Source organism: Coffea eugenioides, chromosome 3 (assembly GCF_003713205.1).
Source record: "Coffea eugenioides isolate CCC68of chromosome 3, Ceug_1.0, whole genome shotgun sequence".
NCBI lineage: Eukaryota > Viridiplantae > Streptophyta > Magnoliopsida > Gentianales > Rubiaceae > Coffea > Coffea eugenioides.
This window is the reverse complement of record NC_040037.1, coordinates 6,084,789-6,108,273: the sequence shown is the minus strand read 5'-3', so window position 1 is coordinate 6,108,273 and position 23,485 is coordinate 6,084,789. Positions and strand designations below refer to the sequence as shown.

The 23,485-nt window shown below is 34.3% G+C and overlaps 2 protein-coding genes across 3 annotated transcripts; both read left to right on the top strand.

Annotated features, from left to right (window-relative positions):
* The first annotated feature begins 9,313 nt into the window (after positions 1-9,313).
* On the top strand, positions 9,314-12,759 carry LOC113767027. The gene is made up of 7 exons (XM_027311200.1): positions 9,314-9,355; positions 10,644-10,807; positions 10,880-11,070; positions 11,119-11,435; positions 11,668-11,853; positions 12,218-12,346; positions 12,577-12,759. Exons 1-7 carry the CDS (start codon positions 9,314-9,316, stop codon positions 12,688-12,690), a joined length of 1,143 nt encoding a protein of 380 aa, XP_027167001.1. The 3' UTR covers positions 12,691-12,759.
* Positions 12,760-18,994: 6,235 nt separating this feature from the next.
* LOC113765606 lies at positions 18,995-22,842 on the top strand. 2 transcript variants are annotated; one of them, XM_027309836.1, is made up of 4 exons: positions 18,995-19,152; positions 19,309-19,391; positions 20,321-22,147; positions 22,413-22,842. In XM_027309836.1, the coding sequence occupies exons 3-4, from the start codon at positions 20,453-20,455 to the stop codon at positions 22,575-22,577; spliced, it is 1,860 nt and encodes a 619-aa protein (XP_027165637.1). In that variant the 5' UTR covers positions 18,995-19,152; positions 19,309-19,391; positions 20,321-20,452; the 3' UTR covers positions 22,578-22,842. The 2 variants fall into 2 exon arrangements, with proteins under 2 accessions (XP_027165637.1, XP_027165639.1); XM_027309838.1 differs by having other exon boundaries at positions 18,995-19,156.
* The last annotated feature ends 643 nt before the right edge of the window (positions 22,843-23,485 follow it).

The following is a 23,485-nucleotide window of genomic DNA, read 5'->3' as shown; positions in this document are numbered from 1 at the left end:
TTTACTTGCATTATAAATGTATTTTTTAATTATTTTTATTTCACATACATCACATTACAAAAAATATCGTAATATTTTTGAATAAATCTTATATACATTGATAGTATATACACTTTTCACGGTTAGATGTATGATATATGAGTAAAATTTGAATTTTAAATTTAAATTCAGATGAATTGTCGTGCATTCAATGATGATGGTATATACATTATTAATGTATAAAAAATTAATCTAATAATCCAATATTTTTTAAAAAATATTTTCAAATAATCTTTAATCCCAATAAACCCCTTTCTTTTCAAGACACGCTCGTTCGATTCCTGCACCATTTGGAGTCACAACTTAGGCATGTCAATCGGGCCTAATGAGTCGGGCTTTGATGAGTTCAAGCTCAACTAATTTAATTTGAATCATTTTCGGGTTTCGGGCTATGAGTTTCGGGTTCATAAATGTGAAACTCATATTCATCTCACATAATATTCGGGTTGTGAGCCTTAATCGGCCTTAACCCAAGCTCACTTATTACTCCTTAATTTTCTTAATATAATTACTATAACTATTAAGTTGTAAAACTAATTTAACATTTACAAGACTATAATATTAAAACTAAACATGAACAAATAATAGTTCTTAAAACGTATATAAACCAAAAAATTTTCAACAATATTTATATTTAATCCATTCAAAATAGTAATAAAACATGCGATCATAAGCCAATACATCTTTAAAAGTTGAAACTTTTTTTATAATCTTGTGATTTAAATCCAAATATGCTTGATGATTTTTGTGTTTGTAGACTAAAAAAAAATCAACCAATATTATGCCAATACAAAAATTTACTCAACCAATAAGAAAAATTAGAAATTTAGTTATGCATTACCAATATTGGCTCTCAAGAAAGCTCATGAAAGAGTTTTTAGATGTATTTTTGTGTTTTGTAATTTATGTATATATAGTATTTAATAATAATATATTTGTAATAATAAATTTGGATATATAATTATACATAATATCAAAATATAAATATTATATATATAGGTAATTAAAGGGCCGGGCCTATATCGGGTTTGAGCCTAATAAGGCCCAAGCTCGGCTCACATTTAATTCGGGCCTAATTTTTAGGTTCGGACTCGGACCGGCTCACTAAATGATCGGGCTCATCGGGCTTTTTGTCGGACCGAGCGAGCCGAGCTCGGGTTGGTCCAGCCCCATTGACAGTCCTATCACAACTAGCTCTAAGGTTCCTCCCCTCTCCTTTCATTAATCCATCTCCCTCTTGCCTTATCCTCTTTCCCTACAAGCCTTCCCTTCGATTTGTTAGATTTTCATTGGAGATGTTGTTCTAAACAAATTTTGTATTTTAATAAACATACCAAAAACAGGGTTGTCAAGAGAAATATAGTAAATTACCAAAATATTTGCCACTAACATCAAAAATATGTGAGTCAGTTAATTGCAAAGTGTACCATTTGAGTTTGATATAATAATCGATTGTTCAAGATTTCATTAGTTCAAGTTTGCATTAGGATTGTAGTGGGACCTATAATAGGTAGCAATCAAACTCCACAATTGCTCGATTAAATCATCTATCTGAGCTCAGCTGGAATCCAGCTTTGATTAATACTTGTTTAATCTATATTTAACTTGATCATTCAAGCTCTTGCCTCCAGTGTAATGAATCTTGGTTTTGATCCTAAGTAATAGTAACACATAGTAATACATTAATTCCTTTTTTTTTTTTTTTGGAGAGAAAGCAATCCATTGGTTGAGTGAACAAATGTATAAAGCATTTCAAGGATATACTGTGTAATTCATTCTATTCACATTGTCTCAACAGTCAAATTATCCCGTTATTTCAAACGAAATGCATTGACGCTATCCACATTCTTTCAGTCAAGTTATCCCGTTATTCAAACGAAATGCTTTGAACATCAATTGTGCTTTTAGAATATGTTTCCTCGTATACATAGATTTTTAGGAGTCAAATCATGATACGGCATAATTTAAGTGGCGGATATGTTCTTTTTATATAAAATTCTGACATCGCCGGAATCATCAGTCTCTTCCTTGGGCGTTTGATTTAATTTAGGAGTATTAAAACTTTGCCCTCTTAAATCTGTGGGGCGGTAATAATTCACCACCCTGAACTTAAAATATATACATTTTATCGTTCCAAGTGAATTATATTTGTACTTTTATTTTTGACAAACTCATGTGTATATTTTTCTTCGCAAATTATCTCCAATCTTCCTATTTTCTCAATGATCAACTCTCAGCTTGTTACATTTTCTTATTATGTATTCATCAAAATGTTCGGCTACTATATGATGTGATGTTGAACAGCAGTTTAATTAACTTACTGTGTAGACTTATGTATACTTTAGTAGCAATTTAAATAGGACTCCACTAGCCCTGCCTCCGCCTTATATGTAATGCATTATAGTACTAATGTATTTATATGCATATATATTTTAATTTAAAATTAACAAAATGGTACTTGTTGTGATAAAATAATGGAGAAAATTCCATGATTATGATGAATTCTAAAATTATTTTTCAAAAGGGTAGATTGTGATGTGTGCTTCCAACAAGAGAGATCTTCATATTTGCAAAATGCGAACTCGTCAATCTCGCATTTTTCAAATGCGAGGTATAGCTGAATTCACCGAGTTTTGATCCATATTTCAGAAAAAAGGACAGCATTTGCTCATTTGTGGTTGCTGACTCTTGTTATAGAAGATGACAAACATTTGTTAAAGAGAAACTTGAATTATTTAGTTGGATATAATTGATAATTGTCAGAGAAAGGAGGAAGAAATACATTCTCTTGCTTGGAACAGAAGGTCTGCTATCTTCGCACTTGCGGAATGCGAGCTGTAGTCGAAGCCGCCACAACAAAGAACCCTTTTGCAGAACAATTTTTTAAATCCATCATAATGTGGGGATTTGCTCTAAATAATGTAGCTTCTCTTGGCAATTTTTTGTGTTTGTAGTAAAAGTATGATATTGTTATGTTAATTTGCTAGACTTTTTATTTGTCACATGTTACATATTGTTCGTAAGAAAAATCCATGGATATTGATTTAGATTTTGCATAGTATCAAATGCGAAAAAATAACTGATAATTGCAATTACTATTTTTAGCTAAATATTCAAAAGACTAATAATTGTGATTTTTATTGGTATTATATATATATATATATTTTAAAAATTTATGTCAAATAAAACATAGAAGTGGTCACAAATTGGAGCACCCACAAGATAGTGAAAAAGGGCGGGGATAAGGCGATAGTTAGGGGAGTTTTTTTTTTGTTGGTTTAATATATACTATAATCCAATATCAGAGCATGCAATAACATAATATTATAGTGAATACATAATAGGAAAATACAACAATATAAAAGTTGACTGTTGAGAAACTAGGAAGTTTGGGGGTAATTTGGGAAGAAAAATATGCACATGAATTAGCGAAAATTAAAAGTACAAAACATTATTCATTTTGGGAGGGGGAAGGGCAAATTGTATATTTTTGAAGTACATGGTGATATTGCATTACCACCCATTGGTTCAGGGCGCAAATTTTGTACCACCAGCAGCATGTCACCATTATAGGAGTAGTTCTAGTACTCTCAAATACTGCAGCCTCAGCATCAGCATGAGGACTAATCTCATAAATTACATATGCAGAAGTAATTAGAGTCCTTCTCGTTGCTAAAATCTCATAAATTACATATGAGAGGGAGTGTAAGGAAGAGGTCATGGGTTCGAATCCTCCTGTTTACACTAAAAAAAAAAAAGAACATACTACAAGATGTTTTCAGTAAGTTTGGAACATACTACAAGCGGGATGCATGCATTTCGGAAAACAATTTCAGTAAGTTTGGAAGGGAAGTTGTTTTCCATAAGATGAGTGAAAATATTTTACATAGGAAAATGTTTTCAGTAACTTTTGTGCAACCAAACACGGGAAATTAGGAAAATATTTTCCTGGAAAACATTTTCACCCGAAACAAACGGACCCTTAATCTCACTAAATAAATCAATTTAGTGATCAGGAAATAGAGATTTCTAACATTACAAGCTTAATGCTTCACTTATAAAAGTAATTTATGGCAATACATATAATTGTGCATGGATACCGTTTAATATACTAAAATCTTAAAGCAAACTTGGCAAGATAAGATTAACAGTTGGGACTAAATTACAGCCTAATATCCATGTGTGTGTGTGTGTGTTTAACAAAAATTTACACCAAAACATGGCCATGCAGAGCTTAAATGAGGGAATTTAATGGCTGGTTGATTGTGTCGGGGAGGTAAGGGAAGAAAAATGGGAGAGTTGGAGATATTAAACAAGCTTCAAATCAACCAATAGATAAGAAGTCCTTTCATCTTTGAATCAATTGCTTGTTAGCACTCAATGTTGATGCTCGATCTAATCCATAATCTTAGCATAAATGCAGACATCTGAGCATATGGGTTTTCGACTCAGAACACAATTTTTACAGCCATCCTGTCTGCAGGGAATATGTTTCCAACATCTAGAAATTGATGAAAATTTAGAACATAATCTAAGATTCTAAATGACCCGATCTTCCATTCACAAAAGAAAAATTCAACAAACACTGCAAATATCTTCATGCAATCGAATTTTTGCCAAAGCAGGATATAGGGCAAATGTCCTTGAAGCCAAAAAGGTGTCATGTACTTTGCCATTTATAGTACAAGAGTTGACTGTAAAGACAACGAATTGTATCCGTTTAGCCATGTTTAGCATCAGGCGTCGGCTCAACTCAAGATTATGGACACCTCTTTTACCATGCAAACCCACGAGGCCTGTCGATTCTGTAACAAATATGCCTTCCTGCAACAAAATTTGGGAAGGGATCATCTTCGAAAGGAGTCCAGGGAACTGGCTAAAGATTGTTTCTGATGCAAAGCCACCTGGAAAGTGTGCCTTTTTTTCTTCTGGTGCCTGGAAGTTGGACCATCTTCTATCACAAGTCTGGAATAAAAGGTGGCTTCAGAGATTAGCTTTCTCTAAAACCTGTCCCCTATATATCTCAATTCTTTCATCCTTGTAAGCCTGCAATTGTTGATTGTAGTTACCATTGGCCTGTTTCATGCTTGGCAAGTACTTAGGTAGGCAGATCAATATGCTTTGAACATCTATACAATTTAAAACATGTACAGTATTACAAATAGCATAATCACTCAAAAACACTTTATGTTTTACAAGATTAAATTTCCATTTTTGTTTTTTTTTTGTTTTACTAATATCTTATCATTCCAGTATACAGCTTTAAACAAAAATATTAAAAACTAAGTTGCACTTACTTTGGACTCATTGAAGTCCCATCCTTCCCAAATCGTGAATTTGATCAACCTTAAACTCCAAAAAAAAAAAAAAAAAATCTTATTGCAGGTGCATGAATCCAAAGTCAATATTCTCTTATGTAGCCAGGTGGGGATATAGTGCTAACCATTGAACTAATCAATCATAGTTTGCTGAAGTAGTTTGGGATCGAGCATATGAATGTTAGCCACGTTAGTTGTAAAAGAAATTACATAGGAATCGATGAATCTTGAGTACTATTTAACTTTTACAGTTGATACACCAATCGTTTATAGACAGCTGAAGATGGTAAAGGTTGGAGTTTTAGCTAGCCAGCTTTTAAGCATATAATCTTCATGATTTTAAGCCATTCATGGAAGTATAATAGTGTAGAGAGTCAATTTTGACACATTGTACAGCATCATCCTAAGATATCCTGTTACAACTCTAAGAAACTGTTGAATTTTGCATGTTTCATATTTTTCACTTGAGTACAAAGAAGGTCAAAATTGTCAAAGTAGGTACTAGTTGTTCTGAATATAATATATATATATATATATATATATATATTACATACATATATATTAAAATTTAAATTTGACTGCTCCTAGGATTACTACTTATAACCCACTATTTCAAAGCCTTTAATTGAATTTTATGCATTGAAATAATTGAAAAATTCAAAAGAAAGAATGAGAGGTTTTGAAGCTATTCAAGAGGTCTACATTAAAAATCTTTTGGATTTTTCAATAATTTTAATGCATAAAATTCGATTGAAGGCTTTGAAATAGTGGGTTATAATTAATCCCACGAACAGTCAAATTTAAAATTTAAAACTTTTCGATATCTCCATGTTAGATGGATCAATCGAGTGTTTTATAAACTCGTGTATAGCACAAGCTAGAATACTAGTTGTTTCAGTAGCTATCCACGCATCAATTCTTCTTGACAATGCCGACAACTTGAAAAAAGTTGAGATAAGGATAGAACTGAGCTGCGTGAAACTCTTGAGGTCTATGTCTGATACAAACAGGATAAGGACCCAATAATTCTGCAAAAATCACAGTCTTGAATGGTTATATTACCAAGTACCAAGGTCATCTTTAGGAATGCCAACTCTCCTTGTCGAGAGCTGCCTAAATGAGACATATATTCGAGAAAGCGTGCTCTACCTTGGTCTATCCAAGTGAAGAAAGTTCTCCATTGAGTAGTCCATTTCAAGAAGTATCTGTTCAGCCAAAGTTCTATGTCATGATCAAGTGTAAACTTTATCCTCGGATCCACATAGAAATAATACAAAGAAAAGCATCACGCAAATTACCATGGAACAAAATGCACCTTTTTTTTTTTCCCTTCTTCTTTAATCTGATGCAAAGTCCAGCTTAAATGCCCATTTTCTTTTTCTCTATCATTTTCAACATTCTATAGAATAAAGAACAGAGTCATTTGAAGAAAAATTCCTAAAAGCATTTTGTAATTCTGTAGTCCCCAATAAGTTTGAAGTTAAGAGGACAATTTTGTGATTGAGAAGTAATCAACCCCGTGAGTCTGGATAGAAAGAAAACAAGGAAAACTAAGAAAGACGAGAACAAGAAAAATAAAAGAGACAAGAATCCTTGCGTAAAAGAGACAAGAATCCTTGCGCTTGAGAATGTGGTTTCCTTGACTAGGAAAAAGTATAGGAATAAAGTTAAGTGCTAAAAGGGTATCGCATGTTTTCATCTAATGGGAGGTTTGAACCAAAGGCCTCCTGCTTACAATTCCATAATTTTTGCATCATTTATGCATAATTTTTCATTTTGTTTTGGATTTGTCTAATGGGTGTCCATTGGATACTCGTTAAAATATATTTTAGAAGTCTTATTTTTAAAAATGTAACATTAATTAGGAAAAGTATATGAATATTATTACGTATATATACATGATAGGTTAGGTGAATTTTAAATATGTTAACGATACGGACACCTGTTAAAAAAATCCGTTTGTTCTTTTTATAACATCATTGCTACCGCACTTATTAACAAAAATTTCCTACCATAAGAAAGCACGAAAGTTGTAATTTGTGGCTTAAAAGTAAAGCAATCAATTTTAGTTAGTATGGATGAATCATACGTTATAAAGAGGATTAGAAATTATTCATGCCACTGAAATTACTTGCCAGATTACAGTATCCATAATTTTTCTGCAAATTGAAGTTCGACAAAGACTACGAGCCTCATTGCCTCCACAATTGTTGTCTAGAAACGGTCAAGAGAAGCATCTATACTAATCTTTTCATTATCTCATTAGGATTCTATTCATATCCAACCAAGTTAGATCAGAAAGGTGGATTTCAATGATACGTAGTTTTACTAGGGAATTAAAAAAAAAGGTAATTTTACTAGGGAATTAAAATTATACGGCTATTTACTCGATTCACATGTGGTGCTAGCTTGATCCCCGTTAAAAATCTTGATGCATTTCGAAATTCTAGCTGATACTTCTATTTTTTTTAATCTCAATTTTAAGGCTGATTATTTGTTCAATCATACTTTTTGTGATAGAACAAAAAAAATACCAATTCCAGTTTTTTAATTCCTACTTTAATTTTCTAGTAGATGTACTAAAAAAAAAAATAGGTTTAAAGGTCTGGAAATCTGAAAGAAATGAAATTCTTACTCACCCGAAAAACCCGAAAAGGTGTAAAAATTTCAGGTTACGATCAGAAATTTGTACTTAAGTGTACTTTTGTGCCCTTTATGCTTTACCTTAATATAATTTGAGCCTTTTTTTAACATATACGATATACCCCCTTATCTTCCCCAAGCAAACAACATTACACAAAAAAAAAAAAATTCATTTTTTTAACGTAACACACTAGTAAACTACAGAGAAATACAATTACTGATATTAATCATTTGTTAATGTAGACTGATGAGATAAAATCTCTATTTTAATCGCCTTGTTACCTTAATCATTTCCCAATCAGAACTATAAGCATAGATTGTACACTCTTTTTTTTTATTCTTTTATCTAAATCTATTTCTAAAATTGTTCATCACACTATAATCCCAACAAAAGTCCATCTTTTAATCTCCAATAATTTATTTCTGCACATAGATGTTTCTTCTGTATCTAAACTTTACTCCTACGAATGTATTTCAAAGGTGAGAACTATTCTAGAATTCTGATTAATTTCTCTAGTCATGGTTGCCTAATCCACTTTCTAGACAAGCTCCTAACGATCATTTTCTCATGATTAAACTAAGCCTTGTTTGGATCGTGATTTTCTGTAAAAAAAAATTTACTTTTTTTATGAATATATTTTTTAATCATTTTTTTATCTCATATGTATCAAATCAAATCATCGCTGCGTTACATTTTTCTGTAAAAACTATGAAAAGTAGCAATCTACCCTTCTCTCTTCAAAAAGAAAGTTCCAGTGCTAGTTAGTTAGATATAATAGGGAGATATAAACTATTTTCTCTGGAAAGAGAAAAATCAGTTTGGACAGGAGTGCATGTGTCAGCAGATGAATGGGTTTACTAAACAATGCCACGGAGACATAGGTCAATGTGCGGCCTGACGACAACCTCGGTTTGACTCGATGTCCGGAGTTCCCACAAACCTTATATAACTAACTTTGTTCTCAAATTTACACCACCTTAACAACTTTCATCTTTTCCATCCCATGCTGGACGTCCTTTCTTCTTCATTTCTCTAAAAATTTCTCACTCTTCCTCCTTGAAAAAAAAAAATTAGAAAATATATACTTAATGTATTAAATTTTTTGTGGGGTGGAAAATTTTGTTCCTTCAGTGTTTTTTCAGCCATGCAATTTGGGCTAAGGGTGAAGAAATTTGATCAGGGCTATTTTTTTTGGTGCTCGAGATTTGTTTGTTAGGGAAGAAAAAGAAAAATCATTGAGCTCTTGAGGAGGATTTGGAATTGTTTTCACTTTGCGGCAGCAGCAACGTAATTTTGCGGAAGATATAGAACAATGTTGCAGGACATGGTTCACCATCAAGAACAGCTTCCCCTTGTAATAATCTCTTAGACTCTGAAAAGCCCTTTCTCTCTTTATCATGTCTACGATGAGCTGCAAAATGATGAAAATTTTACTGGGATTTGATCGTGCATGCAGTTTCCTCTTCTTATTTATTGTGGATAGACGTTGTTATTGTTCTACATGTGATATATAGAAGAGTCACTCGTGCATCCATGGGAACTTTTAAATCTGATCCTCAGGGGTTCTGGTAATGAATCTGATTTAAATGATTGAAGTGTGAAAAAGTTTCAATAGCTTTGAAATGGTTACTTTTTTTTTTTACACAATTAATGACTCTGCAATCTATTCAACGCACAGATTGCAGGATGTTGTTCTGTAGTTCTTTCATTTCTTTAATCTTCTCTCTTTTCACTTTTTGATGTAGATTTCTTTTCTCAATTAGACATAATCTTCTTTTCCATTACTTTCACTTTGAATCTTGATCCTTTAGCTATCAATGGAAAGTTGAGGCTCTTTCTGTCGTGCCAAAGGGAATATATTAGCTTACTTTTAGCTACGCCTGTTCACATTTTCAAACGCACTTCGCCACTATGGACCTTGGTTCTACTGTTCTAGTTCTTCTGATGTTGAACTTACACAAGCATCAAATTCAAAAGGGCATATATATATATATATATATATATGCAGCTCATGATCCTTTTCTGCAACTTAATAGTGAGTCAATAAAGTTTGCATTCTCAAATCTTCTTTGAGAAGATGATTTCAGTCTTGCATTCCAAGTTTGCTCAGCAAATTGTCATTTTCCTAAAGCACTTCGTCTAATGCTTGTCATGATCCATCTTAATGGCAACTTCCGTTATCTTTTTGGATTTTGATGGAATATAGCTTTTTTGGTACACTCACTATTGCTTAAGGTTTCTAGTTTTGACAACTTTAATTTAGTTAGACTGAATATAGAATTTATTGGCAGCACTGCACATGCACGACACAGGAGACTATTAGTGCCTTGAGGTTCCTTTTGTTTCCCCAGATTTGACAGTTTCTCTATTTTGCACTAAGTTCAAGAGCCACCAGCTTCCCTCTTTACCATTGCCACTAAACATCTGTTTTCATAGTATAATAGTCCCCACAGGTCACATGGAGTATAAAGTCCACCTACATCTTGGTGTTTTGCAAGACATTGATCACCAAGAAGTTCCTCCTCCTTTCAAGAATCTGTCTTTGCTTGATGAAATTTAGGGGCAAAACTTAATGCTTGAATTAATTGTAAGAAGAATGCCGTGTTAAAGTCAATGAATTAATTGTTGTTTCTCTTGTGCAGGAAGAAATTTCAAGCCCCATTAATGCTCAGATTTTCGACTTCTGTGAGTCTGAATTATTTCCAGAGACTCTACAAAATTCTGAAGTTGCTTCCAACTCAAACTGTTGCTATGAAGAGCACTCTTCCTATTCTACAAATCTTTCCCTTACTCCTGACATGAACAGATACACTAACAACTTACTAGTTAAAGATGAACCACCCGAGACTGCCACCACAACTCATACCGTGACCTCCACCATGACCTCCACCATGACCACAACCACAACTAACAACAATAGTAATCTATCTGTAATCTTTGACTCCACAGATGATATTGAAAATGACATCTCTGTTTCCATAGACTTCGGTAATTCTACAGCATATAACATTCCTCAGTACGTCCATAACCAACTAGACCAGTTCGATTACTCTTCCTTGAATGCTCGAAGTTCAGTGACAGACGTGGCTGATGGATCACTTGCTCAGTATCCTGGAGAACCCCCTGCTGTCCCACTTATGGCGCCTCCGATGCCTCCTGTTTATGAAGAGGAATGCTTGTCTGCCATGCCACCTTACATGCGCTTGAGTACATCTTCGCCTTCTTGTTCTCTACTTGATCCTACTATTGGACCATACCTGCCAGGGAATCTCAATGCTGCATTAGCAGCAGAAAATCCAGGAATTTTCTCTGGTGGTTGCCTTTTCCTTGGCACTGAATTGCCACCTCAGGAATTAGAATTCCAAGGAGAAAATGGTGGAATTTTTTGCCCGGATGCCATGCCCCGAGTTTATAACTGCAGCACTGAGCTTCAGGTAATCTTCTTACATAAACATCCTACATATTGAAGAAATTGGTAAGTACGTACTTGACTGTTAATTCTCCTCCCCAATTCATGGGATACAAGAAGATTTACTATTAGTACTTTCACATGATACATATCGATGTTATTTCTTTCTGAGCGCCAAAGAGTGATTTAACTGTAATTTGCATTCACCGATCATACTCCTTTTACTAAGCAATCACTGATCAAATTCCTTTTACTAGGCAATTAGTAATGAGAGTCAACAGTTTGTTAATGGAGCTGGAAATTCTACTCCCTTGGCATCAGAGATATCAAATCTAGATGATCCAACTTTCAAGGTGGGCAAGCTCACTGTTGAAGAAAGGAGAGAAAAGATACATCGGTATATGAAGAAGAGAAATGAAAGGAACTTCAGCAAGAAAATCAAGGTGCATACAATCACATTTAACAATATGCATGTAACTTTTTTTTTTGTAATCAATCAAGAGATTCGGATTATGCATCCTTCCTTGTCAATAGGGGAGAGTCTTCGTAGTTGAGTTCTCATATGTCAGCTTCTGCTGCATCCTCAGCGTTATTACATATACAACTGCAGAAGGTATCCGTTAAATAGGCATCATCACCTTCTTTGCTATTAATTCATGCAGCCATATGTAGAAGATTCATTTGTCTGCTAATATAACGAACACTCCATCTACAAAAATATATATGTCCACCAACTTTCTTTTGGAGCATACTGAATTTCATGCCTGAATAATATGTGGTGTACTAATATTGAAAGCCAATGTGCAGTATGCATGCCGCAAAACACTGGCAGACAGCAGGCCTCGTGTTAGGGGAAGGTTTGCAAAAAATGATGAGCTGGAGATGAATAGAACTGCTTGTAGCATCAGCAACCAAGAAGAGGACACAGATGAGGATGTGAGTTTAAATTTTCTCTTCACCTATCATCACTGACATGAACACCATCATGAACAATCAAGAGATGTGATCGTCCTTCCCTTACCTAATCCACCAGCTTCTGTCTCCTTTTTTCCAATCATCAGATCCCAAAATGCCTGTTCACAGATTTTTTTACCCCTTTCATTGTCATATAAACTGGAATGTATACTTCATTATGCCTAACAAAAGTTTCATTTTTCTGCTTATAGGTGGTCGTGAAAGATGAAGATGATATGGTTGATTCCTCAGATATTTTTGCACATATCAGTGGCGTGAACTCTTTCAAATGCAATCCTCTCCATCTTGGAGTTGAACAGCTTTAACTTTGTGCAGCCTTCCTTTCAACAATTTTGCAGAGGCCTTTCTTTCATCAGCAGGAGTCATTAATCCTAAGATAGAGATAGAAGATGAACATATTGGGTCCATATGGTTAGTATATCACTAAGTCATAACTACTACATAGTATCAAATAACAGAGAGGAGTTTTTGTATATATATACATATATTACAAGTCATCAGTCCTACGCAAATCTCAAGCTAATCATTTGCGGGAACTACAAGTTTAACAATATGTTATCTTTGTAATCAATTGATACATGTTGTAGCCACAAGCATCGTGCATCTTGACAGTCATTTTTATTTGTTAAAAATCGAGATCAGAGTTGTATAAAGATTCATACAGCAATATAATGTTCTAGTTTCTTTTTTTTTTTTTGAAAGTTAAATATAAGTTAAATATTTCCATCTATGCTTCTCAGGAGTCCTGATTCCCAACCACTTCATCCAATGATATCTGATAGAATTTGACAAGAATACATATCTCTGGGCCAAAGTATGCCTAAATTGTAAGGACATTTCTGCTACATGCCTTGAGGTCACCAGCAGCAATGAACCGTCTTAGTGCATTTTAAATCATTGCAAGGCAAATAGATAAAGAAAATACCAAGAGTTGGACTACTTTTTTTTGGGTTGAAGGACCAGTGTTTTTTTTTTTACAAACAACTATATCAAAACATGCAATCCAAAAGGAAAATATTTCTAGCTCAGGTCTTTTGCTTTCTGGATTGGGCTAGTGTTACTGAATAATGATTAGGTTCCACAGGACTACCACAAGGATTGGCCACCTGGGTCACAAACTTCAGCACCAATTGGCCATTTCTTGTTCAACTGTCCCTTCCTTAGTTACTCTACCTTCTCGTGGTCTGGCTTATTTGCCCATCCTGCTTTATATTCTAGAAATGATGTGAACTGGACATAGATGATTTGTTGCAAGGTTTTGAATAGGTAACTCAGCATTCAGATCACGTTTAAATCCAAAACAAAAGCATCATCCTTTTAAACAATGGAGTCAAATTTCATAACCAAATTGCAGCAACTTCTTTTTCAACACCATGTTGGGTTGTCCTTTTTTTCTTTTGTATCTGCTGAAATTTCTTTCTGATTGTCTTCCATTCTTGCCAAATGAGAGGAACTGGAATGTTACAGAATGTTTTGGAAGCCCTGCAGCATGCCCCTTGATACCTAAACCTTAAACACAATCAGGGCTTCACAATTCACATACGGGTTAAAATCCTTTCTCTAGAGTTCAACTTAGGAATTCTCATAAAACAGCAGAAATAGAAAAGGCCCTGTTAGATTAGACCGGACTTTTCTTCTGTGCCAGATTTAGTGCTGGAATCATGAATCAAGAAAGCTACCTATGATTAGTCTACTTAATTACTTGTCAAAAGACTCAAAGCTAATATCATTAGAAAATTATTGTCCCTTAAACTTAAAAAAGGCCCTGGTCCTGGTCAAAATCAAATGTTGGCTGCATTCAAGAAATGCACTTTTCAAATCCCAGATTTTATGGCTAAAGAAAATGACATTTTCACAGAAGAAAGCGCGTATTATCTTTAAACTGACAAGATTAAAGTAGCTTAATCAAAAAGTTACCTCAGGCTCAAAAGCGTTACTCCATGTAAAATGGTGCTGCAGAATTTTTTAGTTTAGTCTTCTCTGGAATGATTTCAAAACCTAATCCTAGCCCGTGATATTGAAAATTCTATGAGAGGTAGGAATATTTGTCTGACTAATCATATAATACAAATGAAATTGTTTGACTTTATCTAACAAAACAACAAAGATTTATGTTCATTTTTTTCTTGGGGTTGTTGCTTAGACAGCAAAATCAGGAAACAAATGTCTGTCCCAACCAATCAAATGTTAAAGTAAAATTCAAGCATTCAGCCGATGGAGACTTGAATTGTCCAAATCCAAGAATTGAAGATTTGAAAACTTTTGAATCTATGAAACAGTTACCACTAACCCAATAAATTGGTGCACTGAAATGGTAATTTAATTAGGTATAAAATAGGTGCATTCATAAGTGTCTATTTGACCATGGTAATTTAATAAGTTGGTGTACTCAAATGATAATTAATAGGAAGAAAAAATGTATATATATTTGACAGCCGTCAGAGAAAATTCTATTATATTATATATAAAAAAAGATGGATTAAGCTCACGTACATGGAAATGTCTCTTAGTGCTTGTTGAAGCACCCGTTAGACAGACCCTTCGTCGAAAATTAGTACTAGTAAACATGTGGTATAGAAAAAGGCAGAAGGATAAAAATGAGGCACCTGAGGAACTTGGAAAGCATTTAAGAGAAGCAGACAGCTTCTTAAATTTGCAATGTTAAACAGTGGATGCAAGGATGGGACTCAAATCACATAAAGTCAATGGATTATTTGAAGGATTAATGAGCTTCACATGGTGAGTTTCAGAGAAAAATTTTGGTCCACTGAGTTACTGAAAATGACATGTTTCAGCATTTTGGGCTAATTGAACCATCACATGATGACTTTCAACTGAGCAGATCACTGAAGATATGTTCATGGACCAGGGATGGATGGGTATCAACAAGACGATGATTTTAGTCAACTGGTCATGAATTCTTCTGCCTTGGCTAAAGTAGTAATAAGTTCAGCATCACTACCATAAATTGTGGAAAAATAACTATTAGTGAAAATATACCATAAATTAATTTGCAACCAACTCACTTAGTTAAATTAGCAATAATAGTTCTTTCGATTTCTTTCTTCTTTTTTTTTTTTGTTAATTAAATCGGGTTTGTTTGGATAGAGAATTATTAGCCAAAATTTATTTGCTTACATCATCATTACAATTTCCAACACACCTTTTTATCTTTCCAATTACCTTTTTATCTCACATACATTACATCACAAAAAATGCTAAAGTAAAAATATCTCAAATAATTTACAATCCAAATAGAGCCGAAAGTGAACTTGGTCGTGTATTTGGAAAAATCCCATTATCAAGAATCCAATACTTATTCTCTCATTATTAGTAGTGATTAAAACGTAAGCTTGTACTGTCTGTTTCTCGATTATATTCGCTAAAATAAGCATCTCAGGATTCTTTGCTTGTAAAAAGATAAATAAACTATTATAATTAAAGAAATTGACTTCTTCTTCTTCGTAAAGAGTATAAAAACAGATGGATACAAAATTTAAAGGTTTCTTTCTTTCTTCAGAAAAGTTTCAAGGGGTTAATAATGGCTATTTCCTGTGGACCTCTCTCTAATAGTGACCGAAAGATAGTAGTTTATATCCATCGAAATAACCTATTAAAAATAATGGTAGGCCATGATTCCAATGATGCTATAGACTTCTACATCTTGTTGACTTTTAAAAGAAAAAAAACAAAAGAAATAAATTACATTAGGTGTTGTCGCATTTTTGAAGTCACTTCACTTCGATCGCTTTCATTTGCATCTTTCAAACACATCATTTTATTTTTTTCCAACAAACGTTCAAACACATCATTTTATGGTTCATTGTATTTCTAAAGAAAATCCCCTTTCTTCGAAGAAATAAAACTTCAAGAGAACACAATCTATACTACAATCAGAAAATTGTAGTTTTGATAACAAATGCTTGGACAAAAGCAAATTTAGTCATAAATGTTTCAATTTTCAAATACATTTAGCCCAATTAATTGATTTTAGCAAATTATTATCGAAATTAGTCCAATTATTAGTCCAATTAATTATTATCAAAATTAGTCCAATTAATTGATTTTAGCAATTTCCAAGCACATTTAGTCCAATTAATTGATTATCGAAATTTGATCACAACAAAAATTAGAAAAAAGGAAAAAATATTGGTGGCCATAATTTGCAATTATAGAGAACTAATTAGTCGCAAGCTAAGTAATTAGTCTTTACTTTTTAGCCACACGACTACTCTGTATGTGAGTAATCAGTACCCTGTAATTACGGATTATGAGTTATAAACATTTTTTTCTTTTTTTAATTAATTTTCAAAATTTAGCTGCCTACATGATCAAATTCCGATAACAATTTGTTAAAACCAGCCAGTTGGAATAAATGTACTTATAAATTAAAACATTTAAAATTGGATTTGCTTTTGTCCAGATTTTAAGGACTAAAACTGCCAATACTCCAAATATTTAGTATTAAAACTGCAAAATTTTTCACACTATATTGCTTTAGATCAAATTCAAAAAAAAAATAAAAAAAAGAAGCTCTATGCATATCTTAGACGTTACAAATTTCTTCATTTATTACTTCAAATTCAAATTTGTATTGCCTTCTCCAAGAAAAAACAAAATTCAAACAATTGTTTCAAAAAAGTACCACAAAAAAACGTGTCAGAACAGCTGACTGTGCATGACCAGGATTTGTTTGCACTTGGAATGAGAGAGGTGGGAGTAACATACAGGACGTATTATTGGACTCAAATATTTATTGCAACCTATGCCATACATACATATGATTTCAAATATCTCGTGCATTCCCGCCGCACATAACAATTAAAAACAGTCGGTCAAAAGAAAAAGAACATGACAGCTTTAACTCTCTATTACTTCTGCTCCATAAATTAATTAATTACCAACCCCCAAAACATAAATTATTATTATTGTCCTTGATTCTCCCAACATCATCCCCTGTACCAAATCTTTGCATACATAAAATGTGGCTGCTGTTAATACCCCAAGCCACAAAAGTCTATTTTGGATTGCATTTTCTGACGAGCTTTTGATGTATATAAGATAAAAAGTGATTGAAAATTGTGTACAAAAAATATTCACGAAAACGCAATTCAAACAGGTTATTCTTACAGCAATTTTTGGACAAAATATGAAATTTTGAGTCGGAATGCAAATTTGGACTTAAAAAGGAGCAGTTTTGTCGTTTTAAGAACTACACAGTATTATATCATTTGAAATAAGGCATCTACTATTGGTGGAAAATGACATTTTTGGCATCCCCATTTCTCAGTGTTTTTTCCTCCTTTATCGAAAAGGCTATTTGAAGGTCAACTTCAGCTTTTTGATGTAGTATTAAAATAGGGCACTAATAAAGAGCAAAAAAAAAAAAAAAAGATAATGAATATCCGGGTAAAGGAAAGAAAAGAATCAGAGAGTCAGCCTATTATGTCTTTTCTGGGGTCCTGTTTTTTGTGTTAAACCTTTTCTGTGTGTCTGTTTTCATTCGGTTGGGCTCTCTGTCTGAAGGATGGCTCCTTGTTTTGTGCTTCGGTGATTTCCTCAGAGGCCTTAGTTGTGTGCACGAAAGAGTGCAGTTGCTATCATGCTCACCAGCTCATGTCACGTAATACAATTCCCATATCTTTCCTCCCACTTTCTCCACTCGAAGAAGATGCAGAGTAGCACGCTCCCCTCTCTCCCAAGGAAAAATTTGGAGCTCCTTCGGATTAGAGCTGTCTAGTTTCTGTAGAAAAATAAATTATAGAAATCTGATGATGTGATATTAGCAGTAATTGAAAAATATGTCAAGAAAATATTTTACATTTTTATAAAAAAAAATAGCAATTCGATCGGCCTTACATCACTTGAACTTTACATGACAATGAATTTTATGTTTGTCTAATGAGTGTTCAATGGACACTGTCAAAAGAGGTGTAGGTGTTAGTTTTTTGTGAAAGTGAAATTAAATAAGAAATGCATTTCACTCTAAGGTAAGCAATAGAGGCGACTTTAAGCCTTTATATACTAATTTAGGTGTACATTGAGTATATTAACTAAAGCCCACTAAACACCAGTTTAAAAATTTTATAAAATTTTCATTGAGAATTTCTAAAGTAAATCTTTACGCTGTGTATCGAAAAGCATGTAAACAAAAATCCAGGTATATATAAGAATAATCTAGCTACAAATGCTTTTTCGGATTGCCAGAGGAAATAGTTTTCAAAAAGCTCTTAACACCTTTTCTTTCTTGTTACCTTTTTTACTTTGTATTCATCTATACCTTTTTCACTATTTCTCTTTCCTTTGTTTTTTCTTTTTTGCAGCTATATGGTATGCCAAAGTCTTTCACCACATAACGCATATGACCGGTGTCCATATCCGTGTCTCTTTGTCTGTGAAATTTACCAATAGGTGTTTTCAACTTTTGATAGGAGAAGCAAGAAAATTTCAAGAAATTGGCATTTGATGTAGGACCCACCCATGTAGCACCAGAATTTGATGTTTTGATGATTGAGGTCCAATATTTTCTAAATCCCAAAACGTGGCTTACATCAACCATAAACCAGTACAGTTAATCTTGGTTTTAGCTTCTTCTTACTTTTCCCATCCCATCCCATCCCATCTGCTCTCTTTGTTCTCACTCTTTATCTATTAATGTAGCACTTCAAAGTTGAAACTTTTTGGTTCTAGAATTGTGTTCTTTAATACAGTTATTTCTAGTTGAGGACTTGAAAGTGGTGGAGCTTATTCTTCCATGTGTTTTGCTGGTTGGTAAAGTTTTCTCCTTTTTCTCATTAGTACAAAATTGACTTTGGAAGTTAATGTTGTACTATTTATCAAGTGCTAGGGTACCTGTTTTTGCTTTGTGGGTTTGGCTTTTGCCTGAGTATTAAATGGTTTTCTTTAATGGGTTTCATTTTCAGTTGTTTAAGGAGAAGTTCTAAGGTAAAGCTTGCTGTGGGAACAGAGTTGAAGTGGGTTTTCGTTTGTGAATCCAGTTTCTGAGGTAAGAAAGATTCACACTTGCATCCCTGTTTTGTTTATTAGTGTTGATTGATGAAAGTTTGGAACTTTATTGTGTTTGGTTGAGAAATGTTTGATTGGTGGGAAGCTGAGGCTTCTTAAATTAAATTTGCTACTCCATGTTTAACATGAAGTTGCTGTTTAGAGTCTTAATAAGAAGTATAGCAATAGGGCTCCTTCGATTGGTTGTATTTTCTGTTTATATTTGCAGTCCGATATTAATTACATGCAATTGCAATTCTTTTATACGTTCTGTATAGCTCTAAATATCACCAACCACCCCCAACCTCTTAACTGTCTGTTTTGTTTTTGTTGTTTGGGGGGAGAGGTGTATATATATATATATATGTATATATATCTTCATTTTAGTTGTATAACTTTCAGTTCACGTTTGTTTTATTGAGGTCTGTTTATTGTTTCTACTTTTGCTTGTTTCTCATACTGGACTTGTGGTTCCTTTGTTCTGGTTGATGTGTTTTTTGATTGTCCTGAGTTGGTTCTTGATACCCGGATCTATTACATGTTTTGCCTTTGCTTTCTAGTCTTTTATTTCAATTTTATACTGCATTTGTTCTGACCTTGTGAAAGAGTTCTGACATTTCAATGATGTTTTTACCTAATTTGCTAGGTATTTTCTGTTGAAATCAAGGTTGACCGTTGGGCAATTAGCCCTCTATTTCTGAATCAGAAGTATACACTAGCTCTTGTACCAAAATTTCTTGAGGGTTGAATCATAAAAAGAGATTGCAGCTTTCTTGGCTTTGACAAAATTATGCTCTTTGTCCTTCCTTTTCTCTAATTTGATAGCTGATGCTAGTTACAGCATAAAAAATTTGCATCCATCCTCTACTCATTTCTTAAATTAATTTTGGCACTTCATAAAATAATTATGTGGTGCTACTTGATTTCCAGATTATCAGTTGCACATCATCAAGGTTGAGGCTGAGTTGTTTTCCACTTGATGCTTGAACTTGGCACCTAAATTGAAATTAGATTAGGACATTTGAGCGCAGTAGATGTTTTCAACTCGATTACAAGCAGAAAATGAGAAGCAAAGATGTCCTGGAGAAAGATGACCTGGAGGAAGAAGATTCATTGCAGTCTGTGAGCAAGAGTAGAGACTCAGCAGAAGGGATTACTTTGTCTGAAGATTTCCTGCCAAAGAAAGAGTCTGACCACATAGTTGTTCTAAGCATATCGGGAAGAAATAGTTGCAGTAGGCAGTGGTTCTTCCAAAAGCTCTATGGTCTAGATAATGCAATTCCGAAGCACATTATAACTTTTGATGAAAAATACCTTCGTCGCTGTCTGGAATGGATGCATATCAGTGCGTTTGGAGTATTTTCATGCAATTTTTCGTCTATTGGTGTCTTTCACAATGACTTAAGTTCAAGAGGAATTAGTAGTAGACGTGCATATGATATGGCTAGGTTAGTTATTGAACATCCATTGGCTCTTTTAACAGATAGTGTTGCAATAAGTTCTGCAGGAGAAAGGATTCTGGGCACAATCTCTGCCAGCAAGAGCATGATAAACATTTTGAGGAGCCCGTTGCTTCATCAGTTGGGAGCCCTCGATTCTAATGCCAGCAATGGAGGAAGAGGTCTAGTGGACATCAAAGAAGCAGTTGCTTCTGATTTTATTAGCTCTCCTGTTAAATTCAATACCAGTAAGCCTAATAAACTAAAGGACGTGGTGCTTGGAGACAATGAATATGGATCTGAGCCAGTGCACAAGAGACTGGCTTCTGTATCAAGCACAAATTCTACCAGCTCTGATCAGTCTTCTTTCTCTGCATCAGCTGCTATTTTCCAAGGAATGCTGCAGTGCACGTGGAAGGATGGATGCCCCCATTATCTTTTCTCTGTGGATGATCAAGGGGAGGTTTATGCTGCCAACTTACTGAAGATCCAGTCACCAGAGGACAAGTCTCTCGACTATATTTACTCATTTCATTTAAAATCAGGTCCCAAGAGAGACCTGAATATTCGGGATAGAGAGTTAGATCTTGTTGCTAAGATGAAAGTGTCTACTTCAATTACATTGTGCCCCAGGAATTCAGAAATCATGGAGACACAATTTGTTTTGTTTGGTTCCAGTGAAAGTTGGATGCAAGAGACCCAAACCTCAGTTAGTGTTCTTAAAAAGAACAAAGGGCTGACAAAGAAGGTAGCAGATGTTTTCAGGACAAGCCAGTCTCGTAAGCAAAGAACGTCTTCAAAGTTATGGGGAACGAGTATTATCCTTGAAGACACATCCTGGGAGTCTTCTGATGATCTATGTGACAATTTTGATCAGAGTCCGGCCAATCTTCTGGAAAATGACATTCCACCAAATCTTGAGTTGGCTGCCATAGTTGTGAAGGACCATATACCTCACAAACCTAAGGAGCCAGAAATTGGTGGTTGGGGTTTGAAATTTCTGAGGAAATCTGGCAACATCCAGATTGATGCAGTTTCAGAAAATTCATCAATTTCAGAACGTGGCCAACGAGATGGTGGAGAATGCTCAACAAGCATGAATATTCTAGTTCCAGCAGGTTTTCACGGTGGACCAAGAGCCAGGAAAGGCGGGCCATCAAGCCTCTTGGAGAGATGGCACTCCGGTGGGCATTGTGAATGCGGAGGTTGGGATATCGGGTGCCCGCTCACTGTAATCAGTACAAGAACAAACAGAATTGAGAATCTGCCCCATTCAGATAATTCTGGAGAGTGCAAGACAGTTGACTTCTTTGTAGAGGTATGCCAAGTTTCTTCCTTGTTCTCTGGTTGTCTTTCTTTTATCCCATTTGTATTATTCAAAAATTTTAGTTCCGCCAATGGCTCATGCCTATCTAAGCAGAACTCATATCATTCTTCCATGAGGAACTCAGACAGATGCTTTCTTTTGCTTTACTAAGCCTAATTGGTCAAGGAGAAATGAAAAGGAAGGAAACTTCCTGCAACACAGCCATGCGTTCACAGATGAAGAATCAGGATAACTTTTTCCCCTTTGAATTTTGCAGGGTTCCCGGCAAATTTCACCTATCATGAAAATGACAAACATTCATGATGGCTTATACTATATTCATTTCCAGTCGACTCTGTCAGCCCTCCAGTCTTTCTCAATTGCTGCAGCAATTATTCATAGTAATAGTCCTTCGCTTCGACCCAAATTGTACAGGAGTTGAAACCACATAATTCAGGATTCAGGATTAATGTAGTTCCATCTCTCAAATCATATCAAAGTTCGTAGTTTGTAGTTAACATAGTATACATAATGTTGAGGTACCAAGTTTGATTGTCATGGTTCTGGGTTTTGTGCTGTCCTGCTGTATTTGTAGTTGAGGCTACTCAACTCAACTGTATCTAAACTGTCTGCTGCTGCCAACAGGAAAAAAAAAAGGGAAACAGAATTCTTGATATGTTTATACTTGCTCTAGTTGTGGTCTGTTATGCTATGATCTCCACATGTTTTGCTTTTACTACCAAAAGGATATGAAATTTGTGAGTGCTTCCAAGTTTTCTGGTGAGTTGACAAAACACAGTTTGTAGCTAAGGGCCAATGGTTTGTACGCATAAATTTGAATGGTTATCTACCACCTTTTATGGGTTTGTTGTCAAAAGATTTATGTTTGGGCATTACAAGGGGAAGGGAGTACTCCACAGCTTGGGCATTGCACCAAAAGAAATGTCCCCTAAAACTTGAAAGAAAATAAATTTGGTCTCTCAAGTTTCAATTTGATCATAGTGGTCCCCGAACTTTGACAAAAACAAAATTTGGTTCCTAATATTTTCAATTTTGACACGATCGGAGAATTAAAGACAAATGGCCAATTCAAAGATCAGGGGTCGTGTAAACTTGTGTTGAAAAATTAAGCTACAAAGCTTAGAATTGTCCCTGCAAATCACTTTGCACCTGTAGTCAAACATCCAATTTCTCTACAAATTGAATTTGGAATTTACATTACCATCTAATAAAACATTCAATTTCTCTAAAACATCTCCAATTCTGAATCTGAATTCAACATTACCCTAGAAAGTACTAAAATGTACAAGGAATGAGTCCACAAATAAATTTTAAAATTAACAAAATTTT

Coding starts and splice junctions, on each gene's coding strand:
- LOC113767027 (XM_027311200.1), top strand. CDS start 9,314: ATGTTGCAGGACATGGTTCACCATCAAGAACAGCTTCCCCTT. Junction 9,356..10,643: donor ATCAAGAACAGCTTCCCCTT/GTAATAATCTCT, acceptor TCTCTTGTGCAG/GAAGAAATTTCAAGCCCCAT. Junction 12,347..12,576: donor AAGAGGACACAGATGAGGAT/GTGAGTTTAAAT, acceptor TTCTGCTTATAG/GTGGTCGTGAAAGATGAAGA.
- LOC113765606 (XM_027309836.1), top strand. CDS start 20,453: ATGAGAAGCAAAGATGTCCTGGAGAAAGATGACCTGGAGGAAGAAGAT. Junction 22,148..22,412: donor CAGTTGACTTCTTTGTAGAG/GTATGCCAAGTT, acceptor TGAATTTTGCAG/GGTTCCCGGCAAATTTCACC.